The sequence below is a fragment of the Artibeus jamaicensis genome, unplaced genomic scaffold (genome assembly GCF_021234435.1).
Source record: "Artibeus jamaicensis isolate MK-2021 breed Jamaican fruit bat unplaced genomic scaffold, CSHL_Jam_final contig_471, whole genome shotgun sequence".
Lineage (NCBI taxonomy): Eukaryota > Metazoa > Chordata > Mammalia > Chiroptera > Phyllostomidae > Artibeus > Artibeus jamaicensis.
This window is the reverse complement of record NW_026521850.1, coordinates 317,697-337,057: the sequence shown is the minus strand read 5'-3', so window position 1 is coordinate 337,057 and position 19,361 is coordinate 317,697. Positions and strand designations below refer to the sequence as shown.

Below are 19,361 nucleotides of genomic sequence, written 5' to 3'. Positions count from 1 at the left end.
GCTCAGCCACAGGCAGTTCTCGCAGGCGTGGCCACAGCCGGTGGGGCCGTGTCATGGCTCCCACGCGTTCACTGTGCAGTCACGCAGCAACACACGTCTCCTCTCCTCACAGGTACGTGGGTGAGCTCATCTCTGATTCCGAGGCCGACGTCCGGGAAGAAGATTCTTACCTCTTCGATCTGGACAACAAGGTAGTGCCTTCTGAGGACTCGGGCGCATAGAGCCGGCTGCCACTGGGCCTCGGGGACACGTCTGTCCTGTCAGCGCAGGCCTCCCTGTGCTCAGGGCCTGGAGGTCGTCCTTGTGGGAACCCCTGACCTGAGACCATGTCAGCCCTGTTCTCTGAACCCATGCCTGTCATCGTGGGGTACAGCCTGCAGCCACCAGGAGGGGGGCCTGTGTGCAGGGACCCGCAGAGCAGCAGGAGCCTTGTGTGAGGGGCAGGGGCACGCGTGACGTGTGTGCACACGTGTGCGTGTCCCTGGCCGCCCTCCTGGGAGTGAGGATAGCAGCTGCCCCGCTGGCGTTCAGCCCGGCTCCTGCTCCAAGGGCCTTCCCGTCACTGCCGGTGGGCGCACAGCTTAGGGTGGTAGGGGCAGTAGGGCTTTCTATTCAGGACTCACCCCGTTGGCTGGTGTGCACCCGTGTGGATGCCGTCCCACCGGCCCAGTGCCCACGGTGTGAGACGGGCCTCCCCAGGGCAGCCGGGCCAGGTCCTTGGCCCCCATGACCCCAGCACGTACGTGTGTCAGTGCACGTTGGCCATAGGAGACGGATGCTGTTCCGTGACATTGGTGTTGAACAGAGGTCCCTCAGCGGCTTGTTTGCTTCCTCGTGAGGTCCTCTAGTGGACACGCTCCTCCCCTGACTGGGCTGGCTGACCTCCAGCCTCTGCGAGTGCCTACGCCAGTGGGTCTGTGGCTGAGCCCCGGGTGCGCGGCAGTCATGCTCTGTTTCAGAAGCTGCCCTCCCCCCTCCACGTGCCTGCACCGTCGTCTGCAGGACTCTGCACCGCCGGCTGGGGAGGTGGCCCCCTGCCCTTGGGCCCTGCCCTCCACGGGCCGTCCTGGTCTTGTCCTCGTACCCCAGGCTTCTGTGAGACTCTGCAAACCCCCCGCACTGGGGTGGGGCAGCGGTGAGCTCACAGGCTGGTGGGCTGGCAAGGCTGCGCCTTCCCTGGTGTCTCGTGAGCGTGTCTCGGTCTCCCGCAGCCCGTGAGGGTTTCTGTGGGGCGATGTCCTGTGTCTTCAGTCGGATGGGTTTTCTCTCAGTGAGTTTTTGAGGGTTTCTTTGGGGGGGGGTTAACGTTATTATGAGTGAGTACCAAGCGTCTGGTTTTCGTTTGAACAAACGTGTGCAGCACCTGGGCAGTCACCGCCGCACACCCCGTGGCCCCGAGTCCCTGATGCCCGTCAGCCGCAGCCTCTGCCCCCCCTCGCGGGTTTCCTGCAGCAGTTTCCCGCCCGCTCTGCCGGCCGAGCGGCCGCACAACTTGAGTTGTGGGTGGGCATGGCCCCCACTGTTCCTGCCCCAGAACCGAGCGGGGGTTGTTTCTCTGTCGGAGAAACTTGGACGGAGAGCACCGATGTCTGAACACACACAGCGAGGGACTGGTGGGGGGAGATCGGTGTGCACGCAGGTGGGCGAGTGAGGCCAGGAGTGCTGTTTGCTCAAGGACGTGGCCTCGCCACCGCAGGGTCGCACAGAGGCCGGCACCAGGAGCTCCACACGACCAGGAGGCTTCACCGCGGGAGGTGCTGGGGGCCCAGGGTGCAGGGAGTGCGGGCACCGCATCGGGCAGGGGCGGCTGCGGTCCAGAGCTGAGGACCCGCCTCTGTGCCACCCCCGAGCGTGCGTTCGCCCGGTGGCCGCTGGGCCATCCGTGTTCACAAGCCCTCCTGCTTCGAGGAGGCCCTCCCTCCCAGGCCTGGCGCTGAGCGGGGAGACGGGGGCGTCCCTGGCTGTGGAGGGATCGGGGCCTGTTCCCCACATGTTGCTCTGTGTGGTGTTGGGGCTCGTGGGTTTTCTGCACTGAGAGCGTCTGGTCAGTGACTGCCGTCCTCCTCTGATGCTCGTCTGTCCCGGTGGCCGGTGGGCCCCGCTGGGACGAGCTCTGCTCTCCCTGCGCGCCGCCGGGAGACCCTCCACTGCTGCTCGGCCGTGCCCTGCGACACCAGGCCTTTTCCTCGGGCGTCCTTGCGCCCCCGCCCCCCGTGTAGGGACCTGCAGGGTCCGAACCTGCCCTGCCGTGCTCAGTGCTGGTGGTGTCACTGGCCTGGGACGTGCTGCTGGTGTGTGCACACTGATGTTCCCCAGCGGAGCGGACAGCACAGGGCTCTCCAGCCCCCGGGAGTCATCGCTCACACAGCACGAGCCTCGTCCCGCCCACGCGGCTCTGGGAGCAGCGCCTGCCGCCCGGCCCGCGGTGCCTGTTCGTCTCGGCCCCGCTGCCCCACTGTGCCCGCGTGTCGGTTAGTTCCTGGGCTCTGGCGTCTCTTCAGTTCGTGTGCAGCACTCACACGCTTCGACAGAGAAGGCGCCAGGAGCTCCGCGCTCAGTCCCGCGCTCTCCCGGTGTCCGCGGTCGGTCCCCTGCCCCACTGCACAAGTGCCCCACGTGGCGGAAACACAGGCGGTCCCCATCACGTCCTGTCCTCGAAATCCCGGGGTGGGGGTGTGTGGTGCCCCTCCTGCCGGCAGGCGCCACCTTGTCCGACTCTGCCAGTGAGCTGTCGCACACGGGCACGTGGTGGGCGTTTGCTGCCCCCCACACAGGTGCTGGGGCCTGCCAGCTGCCAGGAGCTTGTGCACAGAAGTCCCACCTGCTCCTTGCTTCCATGTCTCTACCGAGACCCCAGTCCCTGAGGGGGTTGTGCTCAGTGTCACTTTGCTGAGGACCCGTAGTGGTGGTCAGGAGTTCAGGGTAGGGACCGCGGGTCGTCTCTGCTGTTCAGACGCATCGTCCTCTGGGTCCTCGTGGGCGGCACCAGCGTTTCTGTAACGTATCCCGTCCTTTCAGGGCGGCTTCAGTCCCTGTTCCGTCCTGGCTGCCTCCAGCCGGGCTTGGGCTCAGGCCGAGTCAGGACCTTCCCAGCTGCTCTGTCTGGATTCCGCACACCGGGTCTCCTCGGGGCCTCTGCCTGTGCTTGGTCCAGACGCGGTGCCACCCCCTCACCGGGCCGCTCTCCTGCCCCAGCCTCTGCCCCAGCTTCCTGGATGGTGTCTGGCTCAGAGCTGCCCTTCCCTCCCTGCAGAGGCTGGACCTGCGTCACAGGCCTGCTCTGGATGCAGGAGGGTCTTTGAGACTCTCCAGGACGCGCTTCTGTCCAGGCCGCACCCTCTGTGCCGGCTGGTTCTCGCTTCCTCCCTGTGGCCAGGCTCTCTGCTCCGGCCTCTGGGGGCCCTGCCTGCAGCTCAACGGGGGGGCTTTGCGGGGTCGGCTTCTTGCTCTGAGAACTTCCCAGAGAAACAGCCTGCTGGTAAAGGGCCCCGTGGCCACACCAGGCCCCTTGCCTCTGCCTTTCTCCCAGTTAGCTCGGTGTTGCTTCTCGCTGGGGGACACCAAGATGGGGGTTGCAGGGTCCCGGGCCCAGGCTGCACCCGTGGAGCAGCAGGGGTGTCGGGAGTCCTGTTGCTCTGTTGTGACCCCTCTCTGATACGCACGGCTCCTCTGCCCCTCGGCCCCACCTACCCAGAGCACCCCTCCCTGCCGTCACCACCATCTAAGGAGCCGTGTGGCCCTGTGTCCCCACCTGCGGTGCTGAAGGTGCCGGAGCAGGAGGGGACGTTGTCGGTTGGCGGCACCTCCCTGACCCCCCCTGGGGACGGCTGCGTCCCGTGTGCTCCCTCCGCCCCCACGTCCCGGTGGCACTGCAGCCCCGGGTCACACCACGCCCGCGGTGGCCGCTCTCGCCCTGCAGGACGGGGAGCTGTACTGCATCGACGCGCGCTTCTACGGGAACGTCAGCCGCTTCCTCAACCACCACTGCGAGCCCAACCTGGTGCCTGTGCGTGTGTTCATGTCCCACCAGGACCTGCGCTTCCCCCGGATCGCCTTCTTCAGCACCCGCCTGATCGAGGCCGGGGAGCAGCTGGGGTAGGCGGCACCCCTTTCCCAGCTGGGGGCCGGCCACACGTGTGCAGCCGGACATGGGCCTCGAAATGCGGACCCAGGAGGGGCCACTGAGATGGGGCTGAGGGACCCTCTCCTTGTCTCTGTGGCCTCAGCTCTGCTGTCTTCCCAGGTTCGACTACGGACAGCGCTTCTGGGACATCAAGGGCAAGCTGTTCAGCTGCCGCTGCGGGTCCCCCAAGTGCCGGTACTCCAGCTCCGCCCTGGCCCAGCGGCAGGCCAGCGCCGCGCAGGAGGCCCAGGAGGACGGCCTGCCCGACACCAGCTCCTCCAGCACCGGCTCCCGATGAGGTGCCGCCGGGCGCCGTCCACGCTGCGGTTCAGGGGACGGGAAGTGCTCGCCTGTGGCACCCGAGGGCCACGCCAGGCGGCGGTGCTGAGCCGGGCCCGCACAGAGCCACCCCCTGGACACTGCGGTGCCACGCTGGCACAGACTCGTGTCTCTGATGGCGGCTTTGTCGTTCCACGTCCCCCGCTGCCTCTCTGCTCCCTGTGGGTCCCGTCCCACCGCTGGGCTGGTGGGCAGCGTCCAGTCGGCCCAGGAGCCTGCGTTCGGCATCTGCCGAAGCCGCCCTCACCTGCCAGCTGCTCCGTTGGACCCACCGCCCGTGGTTCCCGTCGCTACACGTACACCGTCCCCGTCACCGTCTGACAGAGTCTGGGCTGAGCCACCACAGGTGGGAAAGTGTGGGTTTGCTTTTGGAGAAACCCCACGTGCGGTCCTCTGCCGGGCCTGCCGCACTCTGCCCCTCTGGGGGAGACACCGCGCGGGCCGCGCCGGCCCTTGTCGATTCGAGTCCCGCGCTGCGAGGAGGAGTGAACTGATTGATTTCCTACCGCTACCGAACATTAGGACAACGGAGAATAAAACACAAACCACAGACAACGGTGCTGATTCTGGTGTGGCTTCTACTCACCATGTGAAATAAATATCAACTGTACAAAGAGAACAAAGTGATTTTAGAATAAAACGCAGGAAAACTTTTTTAAAACATTAGTCTCGTAGTGTGGATAAACTCGCCATCGCCTTTTGTGTGGTGGCCTGCGGGTCATACCTTTTTTTTGGCATATACTTTTTTAAAGACTGTAACTAGTGCAGTAACAGTGGGGTTTTTTGTGCAACTTCTAAAACATTCATAATGCAGTCATGTTTATTTTTTTCTGTTAAAATGTTTTTGACAGTTTTAAGAGCAGTCTTTTGGCTCAAGACCATTTCTTGTTCTGTTTTCAATGAAATCAATAAAAAAAAGAAAGACTTCCACCGAGGTTGTCACTGTGGCGTCCTGTTCCAGGAGGTCTCTCAGGAACCCCTCCCCTTCCTGGGTGCGCGGTGCTCACAGCCGCCCCCGCCTGGGCGGTCATCAGGGCCCGCATGTGCCAGGGCCAGCGTCTGCGCGCCTGTGTGCGGTCGGGACACCCGTGGCAGCACCAGGTGAGTCCCCAGAGTTGGAATCAGTTCTGTGCTCAGTAGGGACGGGGACACGGCCACTGCACCTGTGCGGGCCTGTGAGGACACTGCCTCGTGCTCCATACAGAGTCACCAGTGGGCCACTGTCCCACGCTGCACCCACAGCCACCGCTGTGCTGGCCGGCAAGCAGCCCGTGCTGGGTCCTTGCCTGCGTCCCTCAGCCCTGCGTCACTGCCAGGCCAGTGGCCGAGGTCTGGTGTGCGAAACCGTCCGTCCCCAGTGGACAGGGCTGATGCCCCTTTCTTCGGGGCTTTGTGGGCTGGTGGCCCGTCCTGTGCACAGGTGGACAGGTAACCAGAATCAGGACCCAGCTGCAAACCTTTGGGGGATAGGGGTAGCCTGTCATGGCAGGTCCCAGCCTTTTCAAACAGGACTCCAGGACTGGGCTTCGAGGAGCCTGACCACTGCCCAGGCCTTAAGGGGCTCAGCAGCACACTCCCCAAGCTCACTGACGCGGGGGCAGGCTCCCGGCTCCCACGGGCCACCGCCCCCGCCGTGCGTGTACAGCAGCCGTGCCAATTCTGGGGGCACACAGCAGGCCGGTGAGACACGCGGCGACAGGTCCCAGGGGCGGCCACCAACACGCACCTGGGATGTGGGCAAAGCCCCGAGTTGCTATTTCTGCACAGGCCCTACTTTCACGGCCCCGAATTTAAACGGCACGAGGACTGGAAGGAGACGGTGAATCATCTGTGTGCGCCCCTCGACCCCGCCTGTCGGGGGCGTGCACGTCAGGTCCTGGGCGAGAGGGTTCCCTGGCTGAGGTCAGGCTCCTTCCCCCCGGGCGCCGGCCGAGGGGCTCGGTCCCTGCCGGCCTGTGGGTAGTGCCGCGCCCAGGAGCCGCGCTGTGCATGCGTGGTGGGCCGGCGCCTGCCTGCACCCGGGTCGTCCACCAGGTCCCCGTTTTGCCTCCACCAACAGGCGGCAGTTCCCACGGCCCACACTGGGGCCACGCGCACACTTTTTCTAACCATCCAGCGGAAAGGATTCCTCACTGTGTTGTTTTGCATGGGTTGCTGGTTATTGAAAAACCAAGTGTGTGTTTTCACTGCAGATCCGCTTTTCCTTTTGTGTGAATCGCTGTTGTGCAAGATTGCGTGTGCCGTGGGTGTCGGGTGTGGGAGCCCTTTGCCGTGTGCAGCCCTGTGCCCGGGCCACAGAAGGGGTCACACGGGAAGAAGCCTTGTGGCTCTGATGGGGCACCGTGTTCAGAAAGCCCTCCCACTCCGAGTTGGCGCGTTTCCCGGGTTTCATTTTGAAGTTTAGTTCTTGAATCCAGGTGGAATTCATTTGGTGTGTGATGTGAAACAGTGTCCGTTTGAGATTTTTTAAATGAGGTGTGAGGTGTATGCACAGCCCGGCGAGTTCTGAGGCCTTTGCCCATGTGACCTGTCCCTTCCCAGGATGGGAAGGACCGTTCCATCACCCCAGCAGGCGTCCCCTGCTCTGACTCCCGTCACCAAAGGCCTCTTCGATTTTCTCTGTTACACTGGGTGGGCAGTGGCCCCTCCTGGTGCTTCCAGTCCGACTTCCAGGTCACGGGACCCTGTCGGCCTGGGCGCCTTTTCGCTCAGCGCCCACTCAGGGGCATCCTGTGCGTCTCCACGCCGGGCCCTCTTCCTGCCACAGAGTGATGCTTTCTGTGTGTTCTCGGGACGAGTCCCTTGACAGACAGAAGAGCTTCCGTCTTGTGTCTCAGATGCAAGTTCTTACTGGTTTCCGTAGGAGCGGACAACTTACATTTCGACCAAGTCCGGTCTTTCCTTGCTCACTCGAGGTCTGTATTTTCTCTGCCCTGGCGTGTCCTTGCCTATCCCACGGTCGATGTTCTCCTGTTTTCTTCAAAAGCATCATAGTTTTGGGGTTTCTAATCTGGTCTGTGCTCCTTCTTAACTAGTGTCTGAGACCAGAGTGAGGGGGAGATGAAGCCCGGCTGTGCCCACCCAGCTCCGGAGTCCCTCCTGGCCCGCTGGCCTGCGCCGGCCTGTCTTCGCGCTGGCGCCTTCACTTCTGTGCGCTCGTGGCATCAGTCGCCGGCGGCCGACCTCCAGCTTTGTGGCAGTGGGACCCTTGGCCTGGCTCTCCCTGGCCCTCCACGTGAGTTTCAGAGCCGCTGTCTCTGATCCTACAGAAGAAGGCCGATGGAATTTTTCAAAGCTTAAAAATGGACTTTACCGGCATATGACTGACTGACCACGTAACGTGCCCACTTCAAGCGTTTCTTGGGGTTTGATGTGAAGAACATCTCTGTTTTTCCCAGAAAGCCCCCTCAGGAGATGCTGACCTGCCCCTGTCATTATAGGTGAACGTCGCCTGTTCCAGAAGTTTCTGTAACTGGAGCCACACAGCATGTGATGTGCGTCATTGTAGTTGGTTTCATGGGCTTAACATATAATTTTAAATTTTGAAACAAGAACAGAAAGACTACAGGCACACAGTACAGAGACCTTTTGTTCTGAGAACTGCTAACTGCCCGGTTCCGCACAGGACTCGACCCAGCTGCAGCCGGGCGCTGGGCCTCTCCGCTCGGCTGTGCTGGGTTCAGGCCTCCTCAGATGTCTGCCAGCTGTGTGTCCGTGCCCTTCACACTGTCCATGGTGACAGCCGGTGTCCTTGCAGGGGCCGTCTTGTTTGCAGGGGCTGCCTGTGCCCCATGGTCAGCGCTCCGCTCCCTGGCCTTATGCTCTCGAGGCTCATTATTACTCTTTTTGCTTCAGTTAGCCAAATAGCATTGCTTTGAACTTGTAGCTTGTCATTTTCTCACTGGCTGCTTTGTTACACGAGCGTCCCTGAGATTTCATTACCGCAGACTCCACACCTTTGAGGTGCGGACACGGCCACAGCCCACTCTGGAGCACTGCCAGCGCCCCCAGAGGGACCCGGGGTGCACTCGCTTCTCCCCAGGAGCCCGCCTCCCACAGCCCTGGGCCTCTGCTGCTCTGCTCCCGGTCTGCGGAGACCGGCCTGTCATCACGGTGCTGTGACCTCTGGGGCTCCTCCCACCGAGCAAGGCGGCTTCCGGGTTCGCTGCGCAGCGCCCCGGTCAGGCCTCTTTTCCCGGGCAGCCGCCATCCCTGGTGAGGACCTACCGCCCTTTGTCCATCCCCCATCAAGGGGCGTGTGGGTGGCTTTCGGTCTCGGCTCTCGTGGGTAACGCACCCTGTACGCACGCATGCACGGTTTTTGTGTGGACGTACGTTTCGTTCCTCGTGGATCTGTGCCTAGAATTGAAGCTGCCGGGTCACATGGAAAGTCTGTTCAACCTTTTCAAGAGCTGCCCGGCTGCCTTCCGAAGCGGCTGCACGGTTCTCTGTCCCCACCAGCAGTCACGGGGGCTCCTGTCCCCCACACCCTCGTCGACACCGACCCGTGCTTCTCGCCCAGCCCAGGCCGCATCCTCCTGGGGCTGAGTGTGCCTCCCCGGGGCTGCGATTGATCTCCGCTTGTCTCATGACTATTCATTCCGAGCATCTTTAAAAATGTGCCTGTTTGTCATTTGTGTGTCACGTTTGGAGAAACGCATTCACGTCCTTAGCCTATTTTTAGACTGAGTTACAGCTGCCCCGTGAACTACACGCGCCCTGCGCCACACGCCCGAGGAACTGAAAGTTCGAGTTCGACTTCCGAGCCCCAAATGCCACTGCTAGTAGCTGCTGCTGACCAGAGCCTTACTGACGACAAACGCCGGTGAACACAGTTGGGCGTTTGTGTCTTCTTATGGTGCAGTGAAATAGGTCAAAGAAAGCACTAGGAAAATCATAAGGGCCCTGGCTGGTGTAGCTCAGTGGATTGAGCGCGGGCCTGCGAACCAGACACTCGCGGTCCGATTCCCAGTCAGGGCATGTGCCTGGGTTGCAGGCCGGTTCCCTGCAGGCCAGTTCCCAGCAGAGGACGCACGAAAGGCAACCATACATTGATGTTTCTCTCCCTCTCTCCTTCCCTCCCCCTCTGAAGATAAATAAATAAAATCTAAAAAAAAAAAAAATTAAAACAAAAAAAAGAAAATCATAAGGAAGAGAAAACACATTTGCAGTATTTACTGAAAAAAAACCCACGTGTAGGTGGCCTCACAGTGCAATCTACGTTGTTCAAAGCTGGCTGTGTTTCTTTTCTGATTATTGAGTTGAAAAAGTTTTATTTTATTTATTTTTAATCCTCACCTATGGATATTTTATTACTGATTTTAGAGAGAGGAAGAGAAAGAGAGAGAAAAACATCGATTGGTTGCCGCCCGTTTGCGCCTGGGCTGGGGATCAAACCTGCGATCTTCCTGTGTGCGGGACGGTGCTCCAACCAGCTGAGCCACCTGGCCGGGGCAAGACATTCTTTTCTTTTTTTTAAAGATTTTATTTGTTTTATTTTTAGAGAGAAGGAGAGGGAGGGCAAAAGAGAGGGAGGGAAACATCATTGTGCAGTTGCCTCTTGTGCGCCACCTACTGGGAACCTGGCCTGCAACCCAGGCCTGTGCCCTGTCTGGGATTCGAACCAGCAACCCTCTGTTTTGCAGGCTGGCATTCAATTCACTGAGCTGCACCAGCCAGGGCAAGATTTTCCTTTTTATTGAGATAAAATTCAGACAATATAAAATTTACCATTTTAACTATTTTAAAATACAGGAAGCAGTGGCTTGTAACACATTCATCGTGTTGGGCGACCATTGCTGCCTTCTGATTTTAGAAAACTCACATCACTCGGGGAGATGCTGGCGGAAAGCACAGGGACGCACCGCCTCCCACCCGGGAGAATGACCGTGAACAGGAGACGGATCCAAGTGCTGGCGAGGACGTGGAGGAAAGGGAGCCCTCACTCCCGGGTGGCGGGAGTGCCGACTGCTGCAGCCGCGGTGGAGAACACGGAGGGTCCTCAGCAGATTAAAACCAGAGCTGCCTTATGACCCAGTGCTTACAGCCTTGGTTATTTATCCAAATAAAATCAAATTAGCATCTTAAAAAGTTTTCTTTCTTTTTTTCTTTTTTAATTTTAGAGGGGAAGGGAGAGAAAAAGAGGGAGAGAAACATCAGTGCATGGTTGCCTCTCACGCGCCCCCTACTGGGGACCTGGCCCGCAACCCAGGCATGTGCCCTGACTGGGGATCGAACCGGCGACCTCCTGGTTCCCAGGCCGGCGCTCAGTCCACTGAGCCACACCACCCTGGGCTGAAAGGGTTTTCTGCACCCCATGCTCACTGTAGCGTCATTCACAGACGTCAATACAAGGAAACAAGTTCTGCGTCCACCAGTGGGTGAGTGGGCATGGAAGACGGGTCCACAGGTACCGTGGAAGACGTGCGTGCAGCCCCAGACAAGGGAGCCCTACCACTGCGTCCACGTGGACGGACCTTGGGGGCGTTGCGCTCGGGAGGTGGCTCAGGAAGCAGGTGCCAGTGCTGCCCCTCACACGTGGATCTGAAAGAGCCGAGTCACTGAAGTGGTTGGGAGTGGGGGCCTGGGAGGTGCTGGGCAAGGGGACAGGCTTGCAGTCACAAGGTGATTTATTCTGAGCTAGGTGGCCACAGTTAATGCCGTGCTGTGAACTTGAACATCACTAAGTGCTGGGAACATCACTAAGACCTGACGTCTTCTCACTACAGAACCTAAGGTGACCATGTGAGGAATGAAGGGGGTCGCTTTGCAATATGCATGTGAGTCACACGCAGTGGTATGTGTCCATCACATGTCAGTACAGCTGCAGGGAACAGAGGGACACTGGCCTGGCTGTGAGCCCAGGACAGTGGACAGTTACCATGCCACCTCCAAGCCTGGGCATTACCAACCCCAGGACCCCCAGCAGCGCCTGCAGGGCCATGGGGGACACCACACTGCTCCATGTGACCTCCCTCAGCCGCTGGAGCCTCCCAGGGCAACTCGAAGGCTGGCGGTGGGCCCGCTGGGCAGTGGATGGGGCCCTGTCAGAAAAGGGGGGGCAAGGAGGCAGAGCACCACTCCCTCTCCCAGCAGGCGTGTGCGTCCTGCTGGGACACTCTGGACGAGCTGTCCATTCTCCTTAACCCAACTCCATAAAGGCCCTTCTTCAGGATGGAAGCTGCTTGTCAAGGCAACAGGCACCTCGGTCCCTGAGGCTGGAGGCTGAGTGTTGCCCGTGGTCTCAGCAGCGTTTGGAAGACGGCCATGCTCTGTGGACACGTGCTTCTCCCAGGGCCCTGGACACTGCCTCCCGGGCCCCCAGCCTCACCCAGGACACTTGCTGCTCCTTCTCAGTCTGTCCTGTGCTTGGCTCAGGTGGAGCGGAGCACCCAGGGTCCTTTCCTCTCCCCCCATCCAGGCAGATACCTGGCAGCTGAGAGGCGCAGCGAAGCCTTGAGGGAGAGAACTGACCCCCGCCCCACCTCCCCCTCAATTCCTGGGCCAGCGGAAACGGGGAAGGGAGCAGTAACCGGAGCTAGAGAGAGAGGAAGGAGGGTAGAGCGGGTGCCTGACAGGTGCTGGGACCTTCCACCTCCCCGTGAGGCCTAAGCCGTTCCAGCAGGAGGCAGGCGCGGGAATGAAGGCACCCACATCACTGGGCCGGGCGCCTGCGGCACTCCTGGGTGGACTCAGCCAGGTGAAGGCGGGGAGGTTGAGGGGCGGGGCTGTGGGCGGGGGACAGGGACGACGGGCGGGGCAAGGTAGGGGCGGGGCGGTGGCCGGTGGGCGGGGCTGTCCAGAGCATTCAGTGCGGGCCCCCTGACCCCTCTCTCCAGCAGGGACTCAGCCAGGCGCGCCCCTTCCCCTAACCAGCCGCCTACCCGACACCTCCACCTGGGTGTCAAATACAACTTTCTCATTCCCCGCTTCCGCACCCCAGTGACCAGCTCCAGCCCACAGTGGCCTAGGTCAAGGGCTGAGAGCGTCCGGTTTTTCTGTCAAGCATCACGTGAGCAGTGTGGTCCGCGCCGCAGCGGAGGCGGGGGGGGGGGGGGGCATGCCGTCCCCTGTCCACACCCTCGAGGCGCTCCGTTTCTGCCTGGGACACGCCTGTCGGCGGCCTCCGGGTGGGGGCGGCCGCAGTCCTCCGCCCCACACGCGCTCCCGCCCTCTCGAAGCCCAGGTCTCCCCAAAGCAGTGAAGGGAGCAATACGCGGGGGAGCTCCTGCGAAAGTTCCTTCGTTATGAAAGGATACCACGTATTCGGTTTTAAAAACGGGTGTCCTTTCTGCGCCTGCCGCTTCCTTCCGGTTTGGGAGGGCAGTGTAGGGAGCGCGTGCCTGGCGCTGTGGCGGCCACCGCGGGCCAGGAGGCGACAAGCACGTGGAGGCGGGGCAGGGAGGGGAGACGGGGTCTGCACTCCCCGGCGGCTGCTTCGTCACTTTCTGCTGCGGGCGGCTAGCGCCGCAGGAGAGGCCCCCGCAGCGGGGACTGACGGCGCGCCTGCCTCCGAGGGCCCCCTAGGCGCCGGCCGGTGGCCTGTCCCCAGCACAGCAGCCAGGGGGAGCCTGTTAGACCGGCAGTCAGCTGACCTCTCTGCTCGCCGCCACTCCTTCACCCTCAGGGCTGAAGGCAGAGCCCTGAGTCCTGCTGCTACTTCTCCACGGTACTCGGGGGCCATCCCTGAGCTCCTGGGCTCAGTGTTCAGAGGTCTCCTCGCCCGTCACTCACCACCTCATTTCCTGGCTCTGCTCTCGGAGCCCGCACTGCCCAAAACCTCTGGTGGCATCGACTTGCTCTGGATGTCCTGGTGCAGAGGGACACCCCTGTCACTCACCAGGAGCGATTCAGGGAGGGCTGCTTCCCCAACGTGCACAGTGCATAGAATGGAGTAAACGGTGGCTTGGGGCCAAAGCAGCGCGTGTGAACACCCACAGCTGCTTGTGGGCAAATGTGAGCCCCACCTAGGCCAGCAGGGAGCCCGGTGCCTGGCACCAGAAAGGTGCTCGGTGGGGACGCTGCGGGACACAACGGCTCCATTTACATTTTTATTGGATGAAAGGTGGAGGCGCGGAACCTACAAACAGATTTTGAAGCTGATTCCGTGCGTGTCGATGGGAAGGTCTAAGGCATGAAAGGGGTTGAGGGGCCTCAGGCCAGGGCTGTGCGTCCCGCCCGCCAGACCACGGATTGAAAGCATCGTCCACAGGGATGTGGATGTCGAAGACACGGACAGGATGGGAAGACGGGGCCCGGGAGCCTGGTCATGGAAGAAGCTGGTGGTCAAAAGCGGGGATGCGGGGGGAGGGGAGCTGACGATGTGGCCGCTGGGAGGTGGAAAGAAACCTGGGAACCGAGGGCCGACCCTACCCCACATGGGCTGGAGCATTACACGGCTGCTGACGCCCTCTGGGGTGGGGGTGGGGGCAGGTGAGAAGGGTCCACTTGGGTTGCTCCCCACGGCCGTCGAGGACTCCGGGCCCCGCCCTGCTCCTGGCCACAACCGCCCATTTCAGCATTTGGCCAGCGACCAGACCCAGCACAATCCCGAGGCACCGAGGGCGCCGGCTCACCGCGCCCGCCTGGCCCGCCTGGCCCTTGGGGCGCAGCCGGGGAGGACCCGGGGCCTAGACGCAGCCCCGAAGGCTGGCGACTGGGGACAGGGCGGGGGCGGCCAGCTGGGGGCGGGGCGGTCAGGATCCGGGCGGGCGGGGCGGCGCGGATTGGCTGGGCACCGCCATGTGACCGGCCCCTTATAGGGCGTGGTGCGGGCGGCGGAGTCGGGTGCGGCGGCTGCCGGGCCGGGCGAGGTCCGGTGTGGGTCCGGCAGCTCCGTGGCTACTCTGCTCCGAGCGCCTGGTGCGCCCCGCGGTCTCCCTGTCGGGGCCGCCGGGCGGGGGATGCGCGCGGCGCCCGGGAGCCATGGTCCGCTTCGGGGACGAGCTGGGCGGCCGCTATGGGGGCACCGGCGGCGGGGAGCGGGCCCGGGGCGGCGGGGCCGGCGGCGCGGGCGGCCCTGGCCCGGGGGGGCTGCAGCCGGGCCAGCGGGTCCTCTACAAGCAGTCAATCGCGCAGCGCGCGCGTACCATGGCACTGTACAACCCCATCCCGGTCAAGCAGAACTGCTTCACCGTGAACCGCTCGCTCTTCGTCTTCAGTGAGGACAACGTCGTCCGCAAATACGCCAAGCGCATCACCGAGTGGCCATATCCTGCCGGGGACCGGGTCGGGAGGGGGGCCTCCCGGGCGCGCAGGCATGGGGAGCGGGCGCGGTGTCCGGCGTCCACTGGCCGCCGGGTGTGGGAGGGGCGGCTGGGCCGGGGACCGAGGGGCCGGGGCCTGGCGGGTTGCATGCGGCGCCCAGTGGCCATCTTTCCGGGGCCAGGAGGAGGGTGCGACCCAGAGACGGCGCGGCGAGGAGGGGGCGGGGCGGGGCTCCGGGGCCCCTCTCCGAGCGCCACGGGTGCGTGTGTGCGCACGCGCGCGCGTTTGGTCGTGGTGGCGGCGGCTGCGGGAGCTGGGCGTACTCTGGGTGGAGCCCCCTGGCCTGCCCGCGGAGTCGTCCCTTCGCTCCCTCAGTCCAGACGCAGAGCGCGTGGCCGCCTCGGAGGGCACCCGAGGGCGAAGCCGGGTCCGTATAGGTGGGAGCCTGGCGTGGCGCGGGCTCGTGCGCGTGCCTGGCTGCAGGTCCGGGCTCGTGTGTATGTGTGTGCGGGCAGGACGTGAACCCTGCGCTGCGCGTGCGTGCGTTCGGGGCTCTCGGGACATGCATGTTCACGTGCCTGTGTAGCTACATGTGGTTGTATCTTTAGGTGGGAGTGCGCCTGCGCGGGGTCCCTCCTCTGGCCTCACGCGGGGGCGCACCACCCCCTCCCCTTAGGGCGGGGCCGGGTGGAGCTGTCCGCGGTGCTGACGGCCGCCGGGATGTGGGGACCCGCGGGCTGCCACGACTGCAGAGGCCTCTCTGGGTGGCCCCCAGAGAGGAGGGGGGGAGGCAGGGGTGGGCTCTGTCCGGACGGGTCATAGGCCCTTGGAGGCCCCCTGGCGTCTGCTGGGCTGCCGCTGACCGGCCTCCGCGTCCCCCGCTCCCCGTGGCGCCAACTGGCCTGTCCTTAACCCACGCACTCCCTTTGAGTATATGATCCTGGCCACCATCATCGCCAACTGCATCGTGCTGGCCCTGGAGCAGCACCTCCCTGATGGTGACAAGACTCCCATGTCCGAGCGGCTGGTGAGTGTGCTGGCGGCTGCTTGTCTGGGCCCAGACCCTTTCGGATCTGGGACAGAACGCCTCCCCTTCAGCTAGAGCAGGCTGATTCCTCCCTGAAGGGGCAAGAGGACTGCAGCAGCCAGGTCAGCCCCTGATGCTGGGGGGCGCGCTGCTCGGCCTGTGCTATCAACCACTGTCCACCCCAAAGGGCCATCCACTGCAGCCTTAAGTCTTCATGAGCTAAGAACTAAGAACTAAACCTGTGTGTGTGTGTGTGTGTGTGTGTGTGTGTGTGTGTGTGTGTGTGGCAGGGGCTATTCCTAAAGGCATGGGGTAGGAGTGTCAGGCTCCGAGGGCCCTGGGGAGGGGCGGCTGTGGCAGGGCCCTGGGTCTGTCAGCCTCTCCTTCTGAACTGTCTCCCTGGCTTGGAGTCCCTTTCCTGGGGGCCCCTCCAGGCCTTCTTCCAAAACATCCTGTGTGGTCTCCACCAGCTGCTGCCTCAAGCTCCCAGACCCCTGCTGAGGCACAGGGCCGGTGCCAGGGCGGGGTCTCCTCTGGAAGAGCTGGGGCCACTGGAGGGGTCGGGCTTAGGTGGTGAGGCCATGTGCCCTGGCCCTCAGATCCCCCAGCCCCCTGGGCTCTTGACGTGGGTAGGAGAGTGGTCTGGAGAGGGAGCCGCTGAGGCCTCTGCCCACATTCTGCAGGTGACTGGTCCTCCCCAAGCCTGTCTCCGTAACCTCAGTGGAGACGAGCAGTCACAGCATGGCCCGTGTGGTGTCAGCCTGGGCTCTGGGCCTCCCTGCTGCCCCCGCCACAGGCCATGTGGTGGGAAAGGGGTCAGCGAGGCTGCCCTGGGGGCCTACAGGCAGCAGGGCACTGGGGAGGCAGGGAAGGGGACAGCCACGGTGGACTGCCAGGGGTGGGAGGCCGGGGGCACACTCGGAGCGTGAAGGGCAGTGCGCCCCCCCCAGTGGAGTGGGGTGAGTCTGTGCTGAGCCTCACTGGAGTGTGGGCTGGGTGGGGGCCCTCGCCTGCTCTGGACCCAGGCTCCTGCTGCCGTGAGCTGGTGCCAAGCACCCACCCTGGAGGGCAGAGACCAGGGGGAGAAAGGGAACAGGCGATTCCTACATGGAGTCTCAGAGGCCAGGCCCCAGGAACCCCCCGGTCATATCCCCAAGGAAGTGTGGCCAGGGTTGGGCTGGAGAGAAGCCGGCCAGGAGGCAGGGAGGCCAGGGTGCAGCGGCCAGGCTCAGGCCTGTTCCTGCCGACTGGCAGGCGGGCTTGTGGGCCAGCTGGGCGTGCAGCCAAGTCCGAGCTCCTGCCTCCAGCCTGGGGGGGCTGGCTGGTGGTGAGGGGTGTAAGCCTACTGCGAGGGTTGGGGGCTGAGCCTGGGCCCGGCCCAAGGCCTGAGGAAGCCTCGGCTGACCCCCGCCCTCCATGCCGGCCTCCCTGGCTGGACAGAAGGCTGGCTCGGAGCCAGGCCCGGAGAGGTGGCAGAGGTGGCTCTGGTCTGGCTTGGAGGCTGGTGCTCCACCTGGGAATTGGCCAGGGCTGGAGGAGTGAGGCGGCCTGCCTGGTAGGGGCCCTCTGTGGCTCCCTGTCTTGGGGGCTCTGCTTTCTGCCCACTCACTGCCTTCCTGAGCAGCCTTCAGCGGGACCCTCGCCTGCAGGGCCCCCATCTTTCTCATTGGCTAGTGCTCAGCCATTCAGTCAAGGGCAGAGCTGGGGAAGAGCTGTGAGGCCAGGGGTCGAGGTGGGGCCTGCCCATCTCCCCCAGGCCTGCCCTTCTGTTTGCCCAGAAGCTTTCTGGTGCGATCCGTGTGCAGGGCCCCACAGCTCCCCTGGGGCAGGAGAGGAGAGGGGCGGTCCAGCCACACGCGACCAGGAGCCTGGGGGCAGAGTCCGATTCTGGCGTGAGTCAGCATCAGGGTGGCAAGAGGGGGAAGCGGGGCTGGGATGGACACTCCTCGCAGGGAGGCCCATCAGCTGTGGGCCCGAGAGGCCGGGCTGAGGGCCCGATGGGGTTCCCAGGAGAGGGAGGCGCAGGCTGCGGTGCTGAGTGGGAGCTGGCAGAGCCGCCTGGCCCACCTGCCCTCTCGGCCCTGCGGCCCCAGCCCCTCGCCCCAGCGGCAGGGCCGCTCCCACCTGCTCTCGTGCAGCAGAGCTGGCGCGCAGGCGCCTGAGGGCTGCCCCCGGTCCCTGGTCATCGCACGCTAGCCTCCCAGTGCACCTGCCCCTTTGCCAGCTCCCAGGTTCACCTGCCCCCAGGCACACTCTGCCACTTCCATGGCCACCGACCACACACTGTGCACGTGCCCACATGGTGTCCTCCCCAGCCAAGCCCTGTGAGCTTGTCCCCACCCCGCACCAGAGGGCCTGTCCTATCCTGCTGGGCTGCGTGGCCTGCTGCCGGGGTGCAGACGAGGTCCCCACCATGCCCCAGTCCATCCCTGTGTCCACGCTGCCCCCTCCGGCAGCAAAGCCTTTCCCGAGGCCGCCCGGCTGGATGCCTCCCTGCACGGACTCCCTGGGCCCAGCCACGTGTGCTCCTGAGAGCTGCGTGTGTTGATCATCCAGAACACGTGTGTCAGTGAACAAGCGGGCAGCCGGGGCACTGACCTCGGGAGCCCAGGTTCAGGCGCAGGTGGCCTCACAAGGCTGTGAGTGTCCGGCCCAGGCCCTCGGTCTCTCTGAGCTTCAGTTTCCTTTGAAGTGGGGTCGGTCGGCAGTGGCACTCACTGGTGGGCGCTGGGCTGCCCTGGCCATCGCAGGAGAAGCCCAGGAGAGTCGTGTGGTGATCGCACCCCCTGCTGGGGGGCGACCCAGCCCTTCCTGTGGCGACCGGGCGCTGTGCTCTTCCCAGGACGACACCGAGCCGTACTTCATCGGCATCTTCTGCTTCGAGGCCGGGATCAAGATCATCGCCCTGGGCTTCGTGCTGCACAAGGGCTCCTACCTGCGCAACGGCTGGAACGTCATGGACTTCGTGGTGGTCCTCACGGGGTAGGTGGCCCGGGGCGCGCCCTGCTGGGGCAGGTGGCCTTCCTCGCCCCACGGGAGGCGGCGGTGTGGCTGCAGGGGCCGGGTGTGGGGAAATCTCGGCCGCTCATGCGGGACTGAGCGGTGACTGTGCTGTAGACCTCGGCTGAGGGGCCCGCTCTCAGGGACCTGTCCTCAGGTGAAGCCGGCAGGGCCACAGGGGCGGGGCCGCTGGTTCAGTGGTCGGGTCAGCACGGGGGCAGGATTTCCAGGGCAGGGGGTGGTCTGGGCCTGGGCAGCAGCGTGTCCGTGGGTCGGAGCCGCCTTCTGCCAGAGGCCGCAGCCGCACAGGTCTCCCCGAGCCCTGGGGCTTGGCCATGTTGGGGTGCACGTGGCTCCTGGGAGCTGTCGGCCCCGCAGCCTGCCCACCACATCCCTCTTCATGGAGGCCCTGGCGATGACCCACAGCAGCCCGGGTCTCGGAAGCTGACCGGGGGGCCGGCGGGGGAACAGGGCCCTGCCCTTCCTTGCTGAGCCCCCGCCCTCCGGGGCCTCAGTTTCCCCATCTGTCTGATGGGTGCTGTAGGGTCCCTGCTCTGCTTCATTGTCCACAGCTGAGCGCAGGGCTGAGCTCCTGCTTGAGCTCGGGTGGGGGGTGCGTGCTGCGGGGTCTGCGGCACAGACCTGTCTGCACGGCCCCACGGGCCC

The 19,361-nt window shown here is 63.8% G+C and overlaps 2 protein-coding genes across 9 annotated transcripts in view; both read left to right on the top strand.

Moving 5' to 3' along the window:
- The window catches only part of EHMT1 (euchromatic histone lysine methyltransferase 1), a 100,017-nt gene extending 94,625 nt beyond the window's left edge, over positions 1-5,392 (top strand). For all 8 annotated transcript variants that reach the window (XM_053667658.1, XM_053667659.1, XM_053667660.1 and 5 more), the window contains 3 exons: positions 113-191; positions 3,920-4,095; positions 4,244-5,392. In XM_053667658.1, coding sequence (XP_053523633.1) covers positions 113-191; positions 3,920-4,095; positions 4,244-4,421 — 433 coding nt within the window. In that variant the 3' untranslated portion in view covers positions 4,422-5,392. The remainder of the gene's footprint in view (positions 1-112; positions 192-3,919; positions 4,096-4,243) is intronic.
- Positions 5,393-14,315: 8,923 nt separating this feature from the next.
- The window catches only part of CACNA1B (calcium voltage-gated channel subunit alpha1 B), a 128,364-nt gene continuing 123,318 nt past the window's right edge, over positions 14,316-19,361 (top strand). Inside the window, exons 1-3 of the mRNA XM_053667845.1 lie at positions 14,316-14,670; positions 15,590-15,695; positions 18,538-18,677. Coding sequence (XP_053523820.1) covers positions 14,387-14,670; positions 15,590-15,695; positions 18,538-18,677 — 530 coding nt within the window. The 5' untranslated portion in view covers positions 14,316-14,386. The remainder of the gene's footprint in view (positions 14,671-15,589; positions 15,696-18,537; positions 18,678-19,361) is intronic.